We start from the raw sequence: 17,916 nt of genomic DNA on the forward strand, positions 1-17,916 counted from the left end.
TTTTTTTCTTTCCCAGAAGTGTCTCCTTTTCTCCAAATCAGATATACAACAATCCCTGTAGAGAGGAAAATTTCCCTGTGGCCATCCCTCAGCCAGCCAGCCCTGTGACCAATACAGCATGGACTGTTATTATTTATACACTGTGCTGCCTGAGGACTTTGCTTCTGTCAAATAAAAAATAAGTTAATTTAATTGCCTTTCCTCCAGAAATATCAGCATGTTCTTCTCCTGTTCCCTACATTTACTTATCCTTTTTAGTCAACCCAGGCTTCCCAACTTTCTATATCTTATCAGCCCCACTTAAAAGCATCTTCTCCCTCCCCCTTTTCTTTTTCCATCTAAACTTCTCTTCCACTTCCTCTCCCCTTTCCCAAAACCCAAACAAACCCACATTCCTATCCCCTAATAGAGGCTGATTCATGGTTTTGCATCAGCAGCCACTCTCCCGGCCAGACCCAGCTTTAATGGACACATTTCAGCTGCTGCCAAGCAGTACGTGACAACATCTGGGAACCAGAGCTGCCATCGGCCCAGGGGCCGGCAGCATCAGGAACATGAGATGGATCAGGGCTGGTGTGACGCCACAGAGCGGGAGAGAACGTGCATAGTTATTGCCTTCAGAGATGGAAAGGGAGATCCTGAATTCAATTAGTTATTCCTCAGAGTGCAACACTGGGCCACACGCAAGCCAATTAAGTCAAACAAGGGAAGAGATGTAGGTTAAAAAAAAAATCTTGGCTCAGGCTTTGATCTATAACATTAGAAAAGGACAATTTTTCAGAGCAAGGCATTCATCCAGCACTGTTCTTATCTCAAGATCTCCATGGACCTGCCCTGCACTACCAGTGATACCTGCCCCTCTTCCTTTCAAAAACTTTCAGTCCCCATGAGGCACACCTGACAGTTCTGGAGTATCAGTAGCAGCCTGCAAGCCGTATTCAAAGACACTACTCCTGTTACATTGCACAGCAAAAGGAACTGGATATTTGGACCCCAAAACAAAGCAATTAGAGATCTGGGGTCCTTCCACATTTAATAAGGACTGCATGCGAGGTTCAAAAAGCCAATCCTGACCTTCTGAAGCAGCATGTTTTCCTGCTGCACCCAGGGGACTCTGGATTGCCGCGCTACAGAGGGTAATCCCAGGTCCCCCCCAAAGCCAGCTCCAGATGGAGCTGTTCCAAAGCTGCTGGCTCAGCAAAGCCTAATGCTGACTGGAGTGACTACATCAGCAATTGGAAGCAGTAGGCAACAGCAGATTCAGCTAAAGCCTTAATCTGGTTGCCCAGAACAGTTTTTGGTACATGCTAAGATCTGCGAACATGAAAAAGACAAGGTTAAGATTTGCACACGGAATATAGTAAAGTTTATTCATATTAAATACATCTACTTGCATCACTACTTGTCACATACTTGCTCTCCAGGACACCAAGTTCATTCCCACTTCAGGAGACAGTTTTTATTTTACATAAAATAGAGCTACCCATCTGTTTTCCCTGAATAACATACCACTGAAACTAGCAAGACAATACAAACATGATTTATTCAGCACAAACTATACAGACACTTTTTTACTGGTCTAGGGAGTTATCCACGAGGACAAAATGATTCCAAATATACATACAGGCAGCTGGAATTCAGGTGTCTCCAATATCCACACTAGCCAAAATCAAGATTCTTTTTTTTGTATTTAGACACTTGAGTCTTGGTCCAGATTCTGGTTCTTCTCCCTGTATCCATTCGGTTTGTTTAAAATAAGCACAATCCAACAACAGTCCTTTTAAAGGATAAGCAGATTTTGCCAAAAGTAACAGTGGCGTAGGAAACAGCTTGCTTCTGAAGAATGTGTTTGTGAGTAAATAAGCTTGGTCAGTCTGACCAGAGGAGTTGTGTAGCAATGCACTATATGTAAGTTATTTCGTGCAAGTGCAGTTTTCCCCCTCTTGTACACAGATATCTGACTTTGTTACTCCAGACGAGCACAGGACAAGTAGGTTGGAAGCATTTCTGATGGACAGAGAGCAAAAGGAGAATTCAACTATGGTGTTTGTCTGCAGAGGTAAACCCAATGATAACCACAATCTCACTGAAAACTAAAGTAAACTCTAAACCAGAAAACAAATATCTTCACTGCTGAAACTGGCTCATCTGTTTTTAGAAAATTGCTAGAATTGCCTTGCCCAAGAAGAACTTCTTACAAGCAACCAGCATTATGTAACCAAAAAGAGGAAAAATACAACAAATCACATGTTCTTCCCACCTAATGTTGCAATCCTTTTGGTCAATTCCGTGTTCGAGCCCCCACCCCCCCAACTGAAAAACCTGCAACACCTCAAAACCAGGAACTGGCATCTTGTGACTGATACACTTCATCTACAATTTTACAGGCCCCCTCTGGTATCCAGGGTAACTAACAGCTCTTACTGCCAACCTAATTACAATGCAATTAAATGCATTGTTCAATCATCGAAATCTGGGATATCATCATAGGAATAGCCACGGTAGCCTTTGGAAGCATAGTATGCAATACGCAGGTGGTAGAAGCCTGGGAGGAACACGAGGATCCCAATGATGAGCACAGGGATAGCACGGTCCGTTCCCTGCAGAGAAGAGAGATGCAAGTGCAGTAAGAAGAGATCTAGGGGGGTGTTGTCCTTCCTTTTTCTCAAGTGCTGCCTCAACTATTTATCCCTAAGGCCTGGCTAGCTAACAAAAATAAAAATTCATCTTAAAACAGAAATATCTCCATTTTCTTCAGGCTGAGCTCCAAGTCCTCTCCCTGGCATCTCCTCCTTGCTATAGGAAACCCTCAAGTCAACTTCTCCTTCGGGTAGGAGGGGTGGCTCCTTCTAACACTAATCACATTACAAAACTGCCAGCCACAGGCTGGGTGCTGCATGCTTGGCAGAGAGCGAGCTCTCCTATCTGTGCCTGGACTGCTTCCGATACAGCCAAAACGCTGCTGTTCCCACAACGATAAGCAGCAGCTGCCATCTGCAAAGCAATTCTGTACAGCACAAGGTAAAAGTGTGCTAGAGGAGCACCAAGTCAACTGCAAACAACATATCCCCTTTCGATGGAGCATAAATACAGAGATATGAGAAAAGTGGTGCCGTGTCCTATATAGCCATCTGGTATCTCCTACAGAAGTTACTGGATGATCCTCACTAGAAGAGTGATCATCCCAGCATGAAGTTTTTCCAGGACAGCAAGCTGACCACTGCAGGGATGTAGCATTGTCCCGATCCAATGTCGGGGGAGGTTTCGATTGATCCCAAGGACAAGATTAAGACACAAATGAGGTCAAATGCCATACCACCTTTTGACTTTATTTTGGTGAATGAAGGGGTGAGGACTGGGGGGGGGAAAACAAGCAGAAGAACAGGCAAGAGAAAAAGAGAGAGAAAGAGCATGCTCAGGTGGGCGAGAAGAGGGCCACATAAGGGAACTAGCTACTGCCACTCCAAGTCCGGCATTATCCTGTCGATCAAAGGTCCAGCCTCTGTGTCCGCAGGAGCAGCTTCCAAGGAGTATGCAGGGTAGGAGAAGAGAAAAAAAAAAGGAGAGCCTCAAAAGGCACAGGTGGTCCTTTTATAGGGCCATGCACATGTACAGAACAGGTCTGTGTACATGTAGTTTGCACTTCTGCTTTTCACATCCTGGTCTCTGCACAGGCATCCTGTGGCAGTTTCATCAGGGGCTGGATGTCGAAGCCAGAAGATGGCGGTAGAACAGTGTTGAGACAATTCTGGTCCCATAACAGTCCTCAACAAGCATTAAAATGAAACTGTACCCCAGGAAAGAGAGAGGAACTCAGCCTTCCCTGGCAGACCTCCAATCCAGCTATGAACCTGCTCCAGACTTGCTAACTGAAGACAGAGGGCTCTGCTGCCAGAGAAATAGGGCTGTCAAACACCAGCAAGGCAGTGGAAGGGATTACTTTCTTGCTTGAAGGACTTTTGCTCTGAATCTTTACACTGAACATGATGGTTCACAGCAGGCTTTGAGGAATGGTCAAGCAATGCAGAACTCTAACAGATGTGTGATCAAACCACTTACGCCTTTGCTAATGTATCCTGCCAAGAGGAGGGCTCCTATGATAATGAAGAGGGTCCCAATCATGAAGAGGACAATAGCCAGTGCAATTGCCTTGTAGGGGATTTTTGGTGGGCTCTTCTTGAACTGGATGAAAAAAAAAATATTTAACAGCTTAACTCAACACAGTTCCCCTCCCACCATGGCAGAGATGCAAATCCCACAGCTAGCAGAGATGACACGGGACAAACTGTTGCAGCAGCTCTGCTGCAGGGCTCTAATGGCCCTTCTGCGAGGAATCCTGCCCACGGAGACCCTGCTGTCTGAGCCAGCGTTTACACCCATTGCTTCCAGATCTGCTCCAATTTATCACCTCCCTCCAAAGAAACACATCTGACCCTATTAAACAAGCAATCTTGTTTCCAGTTAAGCTCTACAGGCTTTCCAGAGGAGAAGGGCTGAAGTGGTGGCTTGCAGCTGGCTTTGTACCTTTCTGAGCTGAGGCTGCTCTACTGGAGATGAACAAAAAAAGCAGCCTCCCATGCACATGCAAAGCTGTAGCAGTCTCTCCTAGCAGTTCACAGTCAGAGCAGCAGCAGAAAGAGGTTTTCTTCCCCACTTTTTACCTGCAGGTCAATATATCCATCATCAGTGCTGGAGAGCTTGGAATATTTGACTTTGCTACTGGGAATCCCAGCAGTCAGGTTTGTACGCGACGGCATCATTACAAAGAAGCCTGGGCATCAGCTAGAACCTGGAAAACAAAGAAAAGAGCAAGAAAAAAAATGAGAGCAAACTGGATGCTAGAGTCTGAGACATGGAACAAGTTACTTAAGAGAACCAAGTGTCAAGCTTGTACTAACCAAAAAGGCATCTTTGTTTTTTCATAAATCTTTTCAAACAAAGCTTTGTATTTAAGCCTAAAATACAAAAGCATGAATATAGTTGCAACAGGGTTTGCCAATATTTGAAAACAAAGTCAAACTGAGGTAGAACTTGTGTTTAAAACAAGATACAAGTTCCAGAATAATACAGAACATATAAACCAGCTCTCATTTCGCAAGGAGATCACACTTCCAGCAGGGAGATGTCTGAGGTCCAGCTATTTCTAGACAGGGACAGTAGCAAATAAACCCAAACCAGAACTAAACAAAGCAGCTTTTCAACCAGCCGGATATTTCGCAATGGTTCCATTTTGAAAAAGAAAACCACCACTAGAAACTAGAATGAAATGGAGCTGTCATTCCTGAGACAGCTCAAGTCATGACTCAGAGGGAGCATGACAAGGGGATGGAGTGGTTAGTGGATGAGGTAACCAAAAAAACAGCAAGGAGCTAAAAAGTTTAGATCACTTGTCTGTCCAGCTGCAAGGGAGGCAGCATTCAGGGTAGAGCTTTTAGTTACACCAGAGCCATACCCTGCAGCTTCACCACACAGCCAAGCCCTGTGGTTTTGCTGCCAGTAGTGACAGCCCTGGGGAGAGGGGCAGAGCCAGCTTTCTTCTGCACCTTGGAGCCCAACTTCTCAGGAGCTGAAGCCTGGATCCAACCTGCCAACACAGCCCTGACTCACTGTGGAGCCATTTAACAGGGCCTGACCACTCCTCCCAGCAGGACCTACGTGTTAGGTGTCCGCTCGCCCGCAGCTGTGAACCTGCACTGCAGCCCAAGGCTATGATTCCCAGAAGTGAGGCAGAACATAGGCTTCCCAGTCTCCAACTTCAATGGCCTTTTTATTTTCTGAGAAAGTATGGAATAAAGAAAAGTGCTTTTCCCAACTATTCTAACAGGAAGGGACAAAGATGCTTTTTCCATAACACTATTTGGCATCTGAGGTAACAGCATCTCCTCAAAACATTTAGTCTCCACTTGAACTGAAATCCTTTGTCTCCCTCTTGCTAATCACTGGCACATTCCCCTGCCATTGGGTTTGTTCCTCCTGCAGTAAATTTGACTTTTATTAAAAAGTCAACACCCTCTGATCTTAAACCTTTAACTTTAACTTCTTGCTTTTTTTTTGGTAGCATAACCAGGCACAGACAGAACATTTTAGCCCCATCAATAGTGGAAATATCACCCACTTACAGGGTGGTAACACTCATCCTCAGCTCCTTCCACATCCATGTTTTTCAGGTCACAGTACTCAAATACCCCCAAGGCTTCCCACATGCCGAAGGGGCAGATGTGCAGGAGGGGAAGAAGCCAAAAGAAATCAGTGCATCTGAAATGTGTCAGATTTCCTGACTCTGCCCCATTTTACTCTCGGGTACCACGGGACTTCTTAGTGATTGTCCCATTATTTACCAGGCTATTCCTAGCGGCTTCCTAGGAATTATTTCCAGTTTACACTTGCATAAGTTGTCCTGCCCTCCCATTACCTTGCTTACCAACAAGCAAGAGGCTATTAAGGACAAATGCAAAAAATACTGAGACCTCTGTTTAAGGGCCAGGTTCAAGTCCACTAAGCTTCACTCTCCATGTGCTCTACATTGGTTCAGGATCAGAAACAAGCTTAGTGCTGTGCTCTTTGAGAGGCAAGTAAATGGCAAATCACACTTGTAATTTAAGTTTTCTAACGCGATGCGCTACGGTCGTGTTTCGCAGTCAGAACCTGCGCTGCCTGGGGAAGGCTTCCCGGGTAGAGCGCAGGCTCACAAGGGGAGCTTGCCAGTAAACGCAAACATGGCATTTCAAGCCAAAATCCTGTTTATCCCCTAAATAAGAGCAATATGTTTTTCTATCCTCTTTGCCCCAGAATAAGGAAGGCAGAGGAATGCAATTTCTTGCCCTTTCGGGAGCTCAAACTCACACCTAACATGGTTAAGAGCCAGCCCCCCTCCTCTAGACCCGAAATGGTTTCTCTGCTGCTACAGAGGAAGTTCACAACATGTCTGGGAACTACCCCAAAGCTGCAGGCTGCACTCCCTGCCTCGCCCGGCTCCGACACATTAATAAAAACACAGAAAGACGGTTACCCACTATCTGCTGAGCAAACCCATCTCTCCCGCTGCCGCTCCTCTTCCGCACCGCTCGGGCCGCAGAGCAACCCAGGAAGTTTATTCCTGATGACAGTAATCTCCTTCCAGGTTATGGCAGCAGCCACTCGCTGACTCAGCTCCGCTGGGTTATTTTCAGCCTCGTGCTCCAGATCAGCAGCTGGAATCACAGCGTCCTTGGGCAGGCTGGCACAGAGCACATCCTGGTCACCCAGGCCCATGTCACACAAGACCCACTGGAGCTCATCTGTCATTTCAGGGCTGCATTTGTAGATGGTTTAGGAAAGCATGTTCATATACATCATACTTTAAAGTCAACTTTCTAAAGGAAGATCTGGACATAATTAAACTGTCAGACACAGCACAGCGCTCCATTAGGGCTAAGTATGTGACAGACAAGCTATAGCCAGAGAATTATTTCTATCACCTGGACCAGTATTAACACATCAGATGACACACAGCTGGGGATCTGCTTCATCCAGCTGCTCCAGACAGGGGAAACTGCAGGAATTGCCATGGTTCCAGTTCCCATAAGTTAATAAAATACACACTGGGTTTACAGCCTGAAAAGCCTCATCTCCTGAAGTTTCAAAGAATTCTCCCTCCCACTTTCTTATTTTTTTTTCTCCTTGGCAAGGAAGTCGAAATATAAACTGCAAAGGCTCACTCTCTCAAACATGGAGAAACACACACAGCATTTACTAAGCCTCCGTGGTATGTTTTTTAAAAAAAAGGGAAACGTCTTAATTTTGATTATTTGGGTATGACAATGGCAAAGTAAACATTCAGCTTCAAGGATTTATCCCGAAAGCAGACAGTACGCAAGTCAAAACACAAGTGCATAGATACTTATGTTAAAGCATGTTTCTTACAACGTGAGGCTACTCAATTTGGTCATTACAGCTGTAAAAATAAGTAATTAAACCATTTGGCTTATTTTTACAATGTGTTTATGAGTAGAGTAGCACAAATAAGAGTTTGGTAATCCCCACTACAGCAGGAGGTTGCACCAAAAATCATCTGCTTCTATCGCTAGCCCAGCTTTACGCACATCATTGAAAACCAGAATCCTTCCCTATTTCAACATTGTGAATCTGAATCTTTGATTCTTTGCTGAAGCACATCCTTACTGGCTGCATTTGTGGGTACCGCAGTGGCGATCCAATCTGACAAGAATCACATTTGGAGTGAAAAAAGCCTCCTGTAAGGTATCCACTACTACTGTTCTGGGCAATAACTCAGCAATTGCTGAAAAACTTGAGGGCACCCAAGTATCTTGCTTTTAAGCTGTTTTCTTAAAGGTATTGAATTAATCAGCAAGGTAAGACAGTTCAAGAGAATAAATAGGGTATGCTCTGGAGACACAGGACAAAGCTCAATATAGGAGCTGAAAACCATGCAGGGAGCTACCTGCATCACAGCAGAAGAAAACCAGTCTAAACCACTTCTACTAATAAAGCAATGCTGCTACCAATGAAGAATCAAGGGCAGGGACATTAAGAAACCCTGTCCCCCAGGCTTTCAACAGGGACAAGTTTCTATCACAATGGTAGCCATATCATTCTGACACAGCGGAATTTCTTAATCAGTACTGCCACCTCGTGAAACTCCTCTGCTCCATCAGTTGGGTTTTCCAACTGTCAAATTTACAGGCAGTTTATGCTCAAGATACTCTTGTATTGCTGACTGGTGGGAAGTACATAGCCTCCTAAAAACATAGACATACCCACAGCACTTAAGAGCCTGTAAGTACTACTTACCGCATAGCGCTGATCAAGCCAACTGTGTTTCTTCATTTGCGACCAAGTGGAGTCACCCAGGTTCCAGACAGAGGGAAGGATTTATGGCTAGCTGGGGCAATGCAGTAAGTGAAGAAAAAAAACAATAGCTGCCCAAAACTGTTTTCACATCTTTTTCATGATCAAACCTTCAGGGTGCAACATGCTGTAAACCTTGTATCTTCAACGATAAATATGAACGTGATTACAAATATCCTCATCAATTAAGAGATGAGTTGCTGGTGGCACAGGGGAGTGCACTACACTTGCATGTAAAGTGTGAGACAGGCACCCAGTGAATGCAACGTGCACAGACCTGTTGAGGAGTAGCTCAACATCAATAAGCCAGGAACAGCAGAGCCAAAAGCAGGAAGGGTTCACACAGCTTGCCATCAGACCAAGGAATTTCCAGTCACTACCAGACCGCAGCATGTGCCTGCACTCTCAGACTTCACAAGAGCCAGAGCAACAGCTAGAGGAACAGTCCCTGCTAGAGGCAGCTCTGGCCCCTGCTGAAGCTAATACATTTTAAAGGAAAACCTGTTCCACAAACCTCCTCTGCTTAAAGGAAACAGCATCACAGACCAATTAGTTATTCAAACTGTAACCACACCCCTCCATTTCAACACATTTAAGTGATCAAAGCAGAAGCAGGTAACTCCAGTGCAAGAAAGCACAAGCCTGCCTCTTGCAGTTCCTTTGAAAAGGCAACTAGGGTACATTAGCATGGTTTGACAAAGCACAAATTCATCCATCCACATTTAAACAGGATAAAAACCATGACATTATATTCTTTATTTCCATTTTCCAAGTTTCAGTTAGAATACCAGCTTCAAAAAATAAATGAAGTAAGGTCAAAAACTGATGGTATAATTGAACAGCAACCCTAGTCAACTACAGCTCCACAGGCGAAACTCTAGGAAACATCATCTTTACTCGAGTTAAATACGGCACCCCTTCTCTAACACAAGTTGAGAGGAATAAGATATTTCACCTTAAGACAGCATCTAAGAGATTATTGGAAGTACAAGAATAGACTAGAAGAAACAAAATTTCTTATTTCCAATGACACCAGTATAGCAAAACAATCAGTTGAAAAATATTTACAGAGATATCTAGACAACATGCCTAACAGTGCTCATAGGGTGCTCCAATGCACTGAAATTGCTACCTCCACCATTTCCTTCCCCAAGTCAGCTGTCCTCTCCAAAGAGCTGACCAGCTCTCCCCCTCAGTCCTACTCCTATTAAGAGCCTTCTTGTTGGTCTTCGATCTTTGGAGCCAGGTAGTATTTTAAGTGTCCCATATCCGCAATCTTGTACTCCACAACTGGGAAAAAAAAAAACAGTATTCAGAAGGCTCTTCAGAAAAGCCGTTCAGTCAAGAGTTCTTAATGCAGTTCTAACGTGGCAGCATTCTACAAGATTTTTCAAGTAGAGCTGCTTCTACTTACCAAGAGGAACATCTGCAGACATGCTGAGTGTTACTGTCGGTGACAGGGGAGTGGCTTTGGTAAAAAAGTTCAAGTACCTCAGAGCAAAGGTCAATTGGACTGGTTCATTCATCTCTATTGTAACCTAGAAAACCATCAGCCAGGTTAGACTTCAAGAAATGCAAGCCGCAGCAAGTTCCCTCAAATAATTCAGACACCTCATGCAGTCAACGCTACTCCCCGCTCTGTTCTGCTGAGCACTGCTTGCAGGCCCCGGGGTAAGGACCTGAAGTTGGCAACCATTTGTTGACTCTAATCTGTAAACCAGAGAAATACATGATCCAATGACCCAGCTTTAGCCCCCAATAGGTCAGAGAATTAGTCATATTAGTAGAAACCTCAACACTGAAGACACCACAGTAGCCGTGAAGGCTTAACTTACAGCTTCTTCCTCTTTATCCACGTTACTGGTCTGTGACAGCTTGATGTTTCCATTCCCCAGCTCTCCATTAGCTGAAAATTTCACGCCATCTTTTGCACAGGAGATGACAACTGCATCACCAATGTGGCTGAGATCTCTGCAGATGCGTGCGAATTCAGCAGAAGGCATTTTCACTACACAACTGTATTCTTGTTCCTGCAAAGGAAGTGTCACAATCAAACTTCAACCAAGAAGCTTGGTGTAGTCACTACACTTGAGTTTGTATAGTCTTTCCAAAAGAAGTTATGTTACAAGCTCAAACTCTAAGTCTGATGTGAACATGGGAAAACACCCATTTCTAAGAGACAGTGTAGTCAGTCATTCAAGCCACTACTTACTGGAATTCCAAGCTGCTCCACATCAAGATCCATTAGCTTCATCTCATAATCAGAAACCTTTTCCTGATCTAAAGAAACAAAGCATAGTTTGACCAAGTGTTTCCAAGAAGTTATCATCCTGAATTTAAGTTTTGCCCCCCTAAGTAAAGACACCTCAATCATGACAATAAGATCCACCTTGCTTAATTAGAGCTAGAAATCTGAAAGTGACCCAAACAGCCTTTTGTAGGCTGTAAGAGGACAGAAGCCTCCCAAGGGCATCTGTTATGTGGCCTAAAGAAGAGTCTTTCTCTTACAAAGAAAGTATTAGCCAAGTTGACTAAGCTTACATTTCCAGACTGATTCAAGAGTTTAAGCATCAAGTGACCCCTCCCATTTCTAAAGTATTTCTTCCTGCTTCCCCCTGTCCCAGCATCAGCTCGGTCTATGAATACTACCTGAAAAGTCACGGTGGCCACTTAATTCCCAAATTTAACACTCACTTGGTGCTTCAAACACTAGAGCCAATGTATCTGCATTGTCTTCTGCTCGGAGAGTTATGATGTCTTCGTTTCCAGCACATTTCAGTATTTTGGACATGCTAGGGGGGAAAAGAGGTAGATCACTCACAGGATTACAAGCAGACAGCAGGAACACATGCCCATTGCCCACTACAGAGTGTGAAAGCAAGGCTAGGAAGAAGCGGTCAGCACCCTCAGATGCAGCACAGCACAAGGAGCGGTGCAAGAGGAACAGAGCTCGGGCTCGAACCCCCAGCACATCCCGCTCTCAGGGTGGGAGAGCTCGGGCCGGGGGGGGACGGCGAGGCGCCATGGCGGACAGCGCTCAGCCTCTCCTGCTCTCCCGCCAGGCTTTCCCGCCACGGCGCGCCGCGCGCTCGTCGCCGATAGTGACGTCACCGCACCGCGAAAAACGGCGCGAGAGCTCTGAGGAAAATTGGGGAAAGGCTGAGATCTGAACGACCCCCACCCGCCCCAGGAGCCGCTCCCCAGGGACGGCGAGGGCAAAAGCGGCCCCTCGCCCCACATCCTCCCCTCACACACCCCCTTCCCCAGGGCCCAGCAGACCGCGCTTCCCCTCAGCGGCTCAGGCCCACTCCCCCACCCCCATCCCAGCGCCCGGAGAGACCCCGCCGCCACCACCTGGAGAGGTTGACGCCCATGGCGATGTTGCGGTCGCAGCGGTAGGTGTCGAAGCCCTCCGAGCGCAGCGTGAGCTGCACCAGGGAGACATGCGAGGAGTCCATGCTCTGCAGACTGATGCCGCCCGAGCCCAGGTCCCAGCAGGCCTCGGTGATGAGGTCCTTGAGGGCCTCCAGCACCCGCTTGAGCACCGAGCCCTGCACCAGCCGCGCCTCGAACATCCTGGCAGCAAGGAGCGGCACCACACACGGCCCGGGGAGCGCCACTGACCACCGCCGCCCCCCGCCAAGGGCCCCTTTTATACCCCCCGCGCGCCCCGCCCACCTCCGCACCGCAGCCAATCGCCAGCGGCCCTCCGCTCCCTCGGCGAAACCCTGTCCACGCTCACATGACAGGTGCCCCCCGCTCTCCGGCCAATCCCGGCGCTGCTCCTCCTCTTAATCCCGCCCCCTCGTCCGGCGGGAGCCAATCACCACGCGGGTTACAGCCCCTCCGTGGCGCGAGCCCGCGTCCTACCTCGCCGTGCGGTGATGACCGGCGGGGCCTAGCGGGGACGGCGACCCCAGGAGGCCGCGCTCGCCCCGCGCCCCGGCTGAGTGGGGGACTCCCTGATCCCTGCAGCCCGTCCTCCGCCTGCACCGCAGCGCCGGTGCCACACGCAGGGCCTGTCTGTAGGGATAGCTCGGCGCGCCTCTCCTCAGACGCCAGTTCCTGACAGGAACTCCAGGCCTGAGTGAAAGCCAGCGACAATCTCCTCTTTAAGGCAAATCCGTCACGATTCTGCCAGCGCCCGTCAACTTTCCCGAGCGCGATGCGACGTGACCACCCGCCCTCCCCCCGGCGGCACCTACGCAGTTACGCCCACCCATCATGGCGCCGGCAGGCGCACATCCGGGCACACTTGAGCGGAGCCAGAGCTGGACGAACCCCGCCCCCGCGTCCATCCCGCCCCGCCGATTGGTTGTAGTCGGCGCCCTGCCCTCGTCCGCCCCCTGGTGGTCGTGGCGGGGGGGGTGTAGCGGAGCGGCGCAGAGCAGTGGCGGCTGCGGGGCCGGCATGAGCGAGCTGCGGCAGCGGCTCGGCCGGGAGCCCGGCGGGGCGCGGGAGCCCGAGGAGAAGGTGGGGTGCGGGCCGCGGAGCGGAGCGGGGAGGCCGGGGAGCGGGGCGGCGGCGCTGGTGCCGCGCGGGGGATCGGCGGCGGGGGGGGCGCGGGGCCTGCGGCGGGCTGGCTGCGCGGCCTGCAGAGCGCGGGGGTCCCTCCGCCTCCTCTCGCCGGGGCCGGGGCCGGTGCTGCGACCCCCGTCCCGCCCCGCACCGTGCGCCTCCGGGGCCTCTCTCTTGGTTTATTTTACCCCCCGCTACACGCACCCCGACAGCCCCAAACCGGCCCCGAACGAGCAGAGCCCGGCCCCGGGGGGGGCAGTTTCTGTCCGTGGCTGGGCAACCGGTTCCGGATCCCGCTTCCCAGGAGCGTGGAGATCTGGGCGTAAACTGGTTTTATGGGGCATCTCCAGTGGGGTTGCAAAACCCTGCAGGTCCCCTTAGGAGAGACTTTGGTATCTCCTAAGTCATCCCTAAGTAAATACCCCTCCCTGCAGTGGGGTGCCTGGTCTCCGCCGGTAGTTTAATGAGGTTTAACGGTTGCGTTTCTCCAAAGAAGAGCCGTGAAAAGAAAACCCGACTCTCTTTTCCTGTAGCGTCTCTTCTGTTCCAAACCCAAGCACAGTTGGATGCTCCGAGCTTGGCAGTCGCTCCGTGAGTCATGTTGTCACCCTTGTCGTCTTTACTTCTGCCCCTCCCCAAAGAGGAAAGGAACAAGAGGAATAAGCAATCAAGAAGAACTTTGTAAATAATATTTGCAGGGTCACAGAGAGCAAAAACTGGAGGGAAAAGCGGTTCTTCACTGCGTTGGTGTTTAATGCACATATCTTGGCAGCAACCCCGTACTTGTCCATTTGCCCTTAGTAGCATCATACTGATGTTTTCTCTCTTGATACATGAAGTACGCAATTCAGAGAAGCGTGAAATCATCAGGCAAAATATCTTTTGTAATTTAAATGTCACATTTAATGCTGGTTTGAATGCCAGTTTAACACCTGCTGGTTTGAGGAAGCTTTATTGTTCTGATGTGATGAGAGAGGGAACTGGGACAGAAAGTGCCGACAGCATCAAGAATGGGTTGCCTTGATGCAGATCTGAAGTTTCTGCCTTTTTTGTAGCTGTCCTGGTTTCAGCTGGGATAGAGTTAGTTTTCTTCCTAGTAGCTGGTATAGTGCTGTGTTTTGGGTTTAGGATGAGAATAATGTTGATAACACACTGATGTTTAGTTGTTGCTGAGCAGTGCTTACACCAGTCAAGGACTTTTCAGCTTCCCATGCTCTGCCAGGTGCACAAGAAGCTGGGAGGGGGCACAGCCAGGACAGCTGACCCAGACTGGCCAAGGGGCTATTCCATACCGTATGGTGTCATGCTCAGTTTATAAACTGGGGGAAGAAGGAGGAAGGGGGGGACGTTTGGAGTGATGGCGTTTGTCTTCCCAAGTAACCATTACGCGTGATGGAGCCCTGCTTTCCTGGGGATGGCTGAGCACCTGCCTGCCGATGGGAAGGAGTGAATGAATTCCTTGCTTTGCTTTGCTTGTGCGCGCGGCTTTTGCTTTACCCATCAAACTGTCTTTATCTCAACCCACGAGTTTTCTCACTTTTACTCTTCTGATTCTCTCCCCCATCCCATTGTGGGGGAGTGAGCGAGCAGCTCTGTGGTGCTTAGTTGCCGGCTGGGGTTAAACCATGACAGTAGCTTACATGAAGCTGTGTGACATCCAGATTTACTGACCTCTATTAAGAGAGCAAGAAGATGGCTCCTGTTTTGTTGTTGTTGTGCATAGGGCAAAGCTGTTATCCTCTAGATAAGTACGTTTGTCTCAGTTGGAATTTACTTTGCAGCAGAAAATCTTTAGGGATTTTTACATTCCAGAACTTTTGTGGGAGTTGGAAGACGTCCCTCAGCAGCCTGGAAGGACTAGTACTGCTTAACTGGTATGCAAACAAACTCCCTCTGCCACACTGTGATCTTGCTTTAGCTACTTGTGATGTGTTCCTAAGGAAGGTCAGAGGGCTGCTATTTTGAGTGCAATCTTGTTACCTCCAGGCAAGTATGCTTTTTACATATAATGCGCCTTCTGAAGGGCTCCTCTAATGGTACCTTTGAGTCAAGGACTTGAAATGTCCTTACTAGAGAGAGGGAACATTTATGTCATACTGCTCATCCTACAGCAGCTCAAATGAATTGCAAGAGAAAAAAAAAAAAAGAAAAAGAAAAGATGTTTCCAAGCAGTGAAGAACAGCTCCTCTGAGGTGCTGAACACAATGTCTCTTAACAATAGAAAGCAGTTATGGGAGGCAGAGAATTTCCCAAAACTGTCAAAATCAAGCCTGGTAGGAGGTTACCTGGTAACAGTAATCCTGCCATTAGTAAAACCCTATAGCGTCATGCTTTCCATGGCAGCAGACCTCAGTGGCAGATTTTTATTTCCTCCCCTAAGATCAAGCCATTGTGTTTTTAGTGCTCGGGAAATGCCTGGCAGAGCCTGGGAATAACATCAGTATAAAGCCAACACAGCAAAATTACCCGTGTGTGTCCTATTTATCAGTGGACCTTGCCTGCCCAGTGCGTTGCCTGCAGGTACAGCTGTTGAGAGGGGAGATTCCCATTTCTGCTTTGTCATTCAGTTAGCCTTGCCAAGAAAAATAATTTAGCAGCACATATTGTATTCTACAGAAACCCTTGCATCTTCTGAAAAGAGCTCTCAGCATATTAAAAGAAACGAGCTGAAATGTAAACATCAAGGCTGGTTTTAAGGTTAGACCCGGAAAGTTGTATTTTGTACTTGCTCCCACTTTGCTGTTTTGATAATGGAAGGAGAGAGGCTGGTTTCACTTTCTGGCCCTCTAACCCTTGCACAATGTCGCAGCTTTGATGTTTTCTTCCCTGCTGGCACAGAGCAATGCTTATAGCTGAAACTGCTGCTTCAGTTGAGACCATCGCGCCAGACCATTTTAAAATCGATTTTTCTTAAAACTGTTGTGCAACACACAATTTTTGTCTCAAAGGGAACAAGGCAACATATGTTTACTCTGATCAGTGAACTCCCTCTGATCTCTCCAGTGAAAAAACAGGGAAACTTGCACTGATGTTATTTGTGCTTGGTACCTATTTTCTTAGCCCAAAGGACGTAGATGCTGTGAACTGTTCCTGTTAATGTGTAGGTATCTGAGATTAGATGATTGAAACAAGTTCTACTTTCTTGTTACCTTACAGAGCCCATTCTCTCTTGGTCTTTCTAGGTCTCTCTTGGTCTTTGTAGGCTCATTCCATTGCTTTGTAGACTCATTCATTATCTAAAACTACAGGCCAATGCCTTCTCTCCTGTGTTGTGTGCATCCCATTAAATCACATTTTCTCTTCCAGCTTCCAAAGAGAACAGGAAAAGTGGAAAAGAAAATCATTTCACGATGCATGCAGATCTCCTGAGCGCTTCTGCTGGTTTAATGGGATTCTAAAATCGTTTTTCAGTAGCGGTTTGTACTTTGTGTGACTTGACAGTGAGGACAGAGGGTTTTTTCCTTTTCCGTTCTTCTTTTGCTAGGACACTGCACTACTGGGTGTCTGAAATCCAGGGGGAGTCTCGGACATGCCATGGCCTAGTCCCTGGAAGGGGAGGAGGGTAGGTCTATTTAGAGGCAGGCTTATCTGGGCTGCAGATCACACCGCTAAGTCACTTGTGGCTTTGTTTACCTACCCCTTTGTCACTGGCAGTCAGTGTCTTGCTGGAAAATACTGTCCCTTTTAGAGAGGTGGCAGCTGCAAGAGCAAATGGAAGCGGTCCCTGCAGCCGCTGTGCTGGCAGGCATTTTTGTGCAATGGCCCATGCAGGTGAATTTTTCCACCGTGCAGCATTCAGCACCTCGTTGCACCCACAGCAGCTAGGGATGCTCATTTCTTATGGGAAAAGGGGTGACGGTGATTGCAAGAGCGTTGCTTTGCAGATACGAGGTCTTGAAATGCAGGCGTGAAGTGTGCAAGGGTGAAATGTTTCCGTACTTACAAAGAGTTCAGTGATGAGGACTCTTCTTCTTTCCAGCCTGGTTTTGCAGTGGACTGATGATGTGACTTTTTATCTGGCTACATCTATACTGTGTGGTACAAAAAGTGAAAAACTCTGGCTTCCAAGCCTTGTGATTGTTGTACTTCCAGGCTTTTTGCAAGGCTTCTCTAGTGATCTAAAGTGCTTTGAAGATGCTGAGCTAAGTAAGTGCTAGGTATTTGAATGCCGGTGCTGACAAGGAACTGTCCCTTAGGTCTGCTTGGGAGGGTGAAGGGTAGATGTGAATGGCTGCCTGGTGTGCACTGGAGAGGATGCAGCAGCTCCAGTTTTGGTGTTTGGCTGGGGAGAGGGTGCAGGATGTAGAGAAATAACAGTGCAGGTGCTCAGAAGGTTTAGACCATTTCAAATCCTGTTCCTTCCCAGGTCACAGGAGAGCTCCTAGTAGCTGGGAGTTTGTGATAACAAGATGAGGTTCTTGTAGGTCCAAAACCAATAAACCACTGCACTTCATCCACGATTAAGAGAGGCAGAAGTACAAGTCTGCTTTCAGACTCACCCCAAAGGCTTATTTTTTAATAGCTCTTAATATTATTTTAGGCTTGATACCA

General features: G+C 47.7%; 3 protein-coding genes across 7 annotated transcripts in view; 1 reads left to right on the top strand and 2 right to left on the bottom strand.

Moving 5' to 3' along the window:
- Window positions 1-1,349: 1,349 nt before the first annotated feature.
- On the bottom strand, window positions 1,350-7,223 carry TMEM230 (transmembrane protein 230). Of its 3 annotated transcripts, none has more exons than XM_087763110.1 (4): window positions 7,014-7,223; window positions 4,662-4,789; window positions 4,060-4,182; window positions 1,350-2,600 (listed from the first exon to the last, which is right to left on the bottom strand). In XM_087763110.1, the coding sequence occupies exons 2-4, from the start codon at window positions 4,758-4,760 to the stop codon at window positions 2,460-2,462; spliced, it is 363 nt and encodes a 120-aa protein (XP_087619236.1). In that variant the 5' UTR covers window positions 4,761-4,789; window positions 7,014-7,223; the 3' UTR covers window positions 1,350-2,459. The 3 variants fall into 3 exon arrangements, with proteins under 3 accessions (XP_087619236.1, XP_087619235.1, XP_087619237.1); XM_087763109.1 differs by having other exon boundaries at window positions 7,010-7,219; XM_087763111.1 differs by lacking the exon at window positions 7,014-7,223 and adding an exon at window positions 6,134-6,153 and having other exon boundaries at window positions 4,662-4,788.
- A 2,345-nt stretch (window positions 7,224-9,568) lies between these two features.
- PCNA (proliferating cell nuclear antigen) lies at window positions 9,569-12,485 on the bottom strand. The gene is made up of 6 exons (XM_087762682.1): window positions 12,202-12,485; window positions 11,542-11,639; window positions 11,060-11,127; window positions 10,683-10,877; window positions 10,262-10,385; window positions 9,569-10,137 (listed from the first exon to the last, which is right to left on the bottom strand). The coding sequence occupies exons 1-6, from the start codon at window positions 12,420-12,422 to the stop codon at window positions 10,055-10,057; spliced, it is 789 nt and encodes a 262-aa protein (XP_087618808.1). The 5' UTR covers window positions 12,423-12,485; the 3' UTR covers window positions 9,569-10,054.
- Window positions 12,486-13,164: 679 nt separating this feature from the next.
- The window catches only part of CDS2 (CDP-diacylglycerol synthase 2), a 40,437-nt gene continuing 35,685 nt past the window's right edge, over window positions 13,165-17,916 (top strand). For all 3 annotated transcript variants that reach the window (XM_087762677.1, XM_087762678.1, XM_087762679.1), the window contains exon 1: window positions 13,165-13,320. In XM_087762677.1, coding sequence (XP_087618803.1) covers window positions 13,258-13,320 — 63 coding nt within the window. In that variant the 5' untranslated portion in view covers window positions 13,165-13,257. The remainder of the gene's footprint in view (window positions 13,321-17,916) is intronic.

Source organism: Nipponia nippon, unplaced genomic scaffold (genome assembly GCF_047370975.1).
Source record: "Nipponia nippon isolate SJK-2023a ecotype South Korea unplaced genomic scaffold, ASM4737097v1 scaffold_27, whole genome shotgun sequence".
Lineage (NCBI taxonomy): Eukaryota > Metazoa > Chordata > Aves > Pelecaniformes > Threskiornithidae > Nipponia > Nipponia nippon.

Bases quoted from the DNA above. Each gene is read 5' to 3' on its own strand.
- PCNA (XM_087762682.1), bottom strand. From the start codon at position 12,422: ATGTTCGAGGCGCGGCTGGTGCAGGGCTCGGTGCTCAAGCGGGTGCTG. The intron at 11,640-12,201 runs GTGGTGGCGGCG...TTTCCCCCCTAG, and splicing joins ATGGGCGTCAACCTCTCCAG to CATGTCCAAAATACTGAAAT. The intron at 10,878-11,059 runs GTAAGTAGTGGC...CTTCCTTTGCAG, and splicing joins TGGAGCAGCTTGGAATTCCA to GAACAAGAATACAGTTGTGT.
- TMEM230 (XM_087763110.1), bottom strand. From the start codon at position 4,760: ATGATGCCGTCGCGTACAAACCTGACTGCTGGGATTCCCAGTAGCAAA. The intron at 4,183-4,661 runs GTAAAAAGTGGG...TTTTTCATCCAG, and splicing joins ATGGATATATTGACCTGCAG to TTCAAGAAGAGCCCACCAAA. The intron at 2,601-4,059 runs GTAAGTGGTTTG...TCTTCTCTGCAG, and splicing joins CAGGATACATTAGCAAAGGC to GGAACGGACCGTGCTATCCC.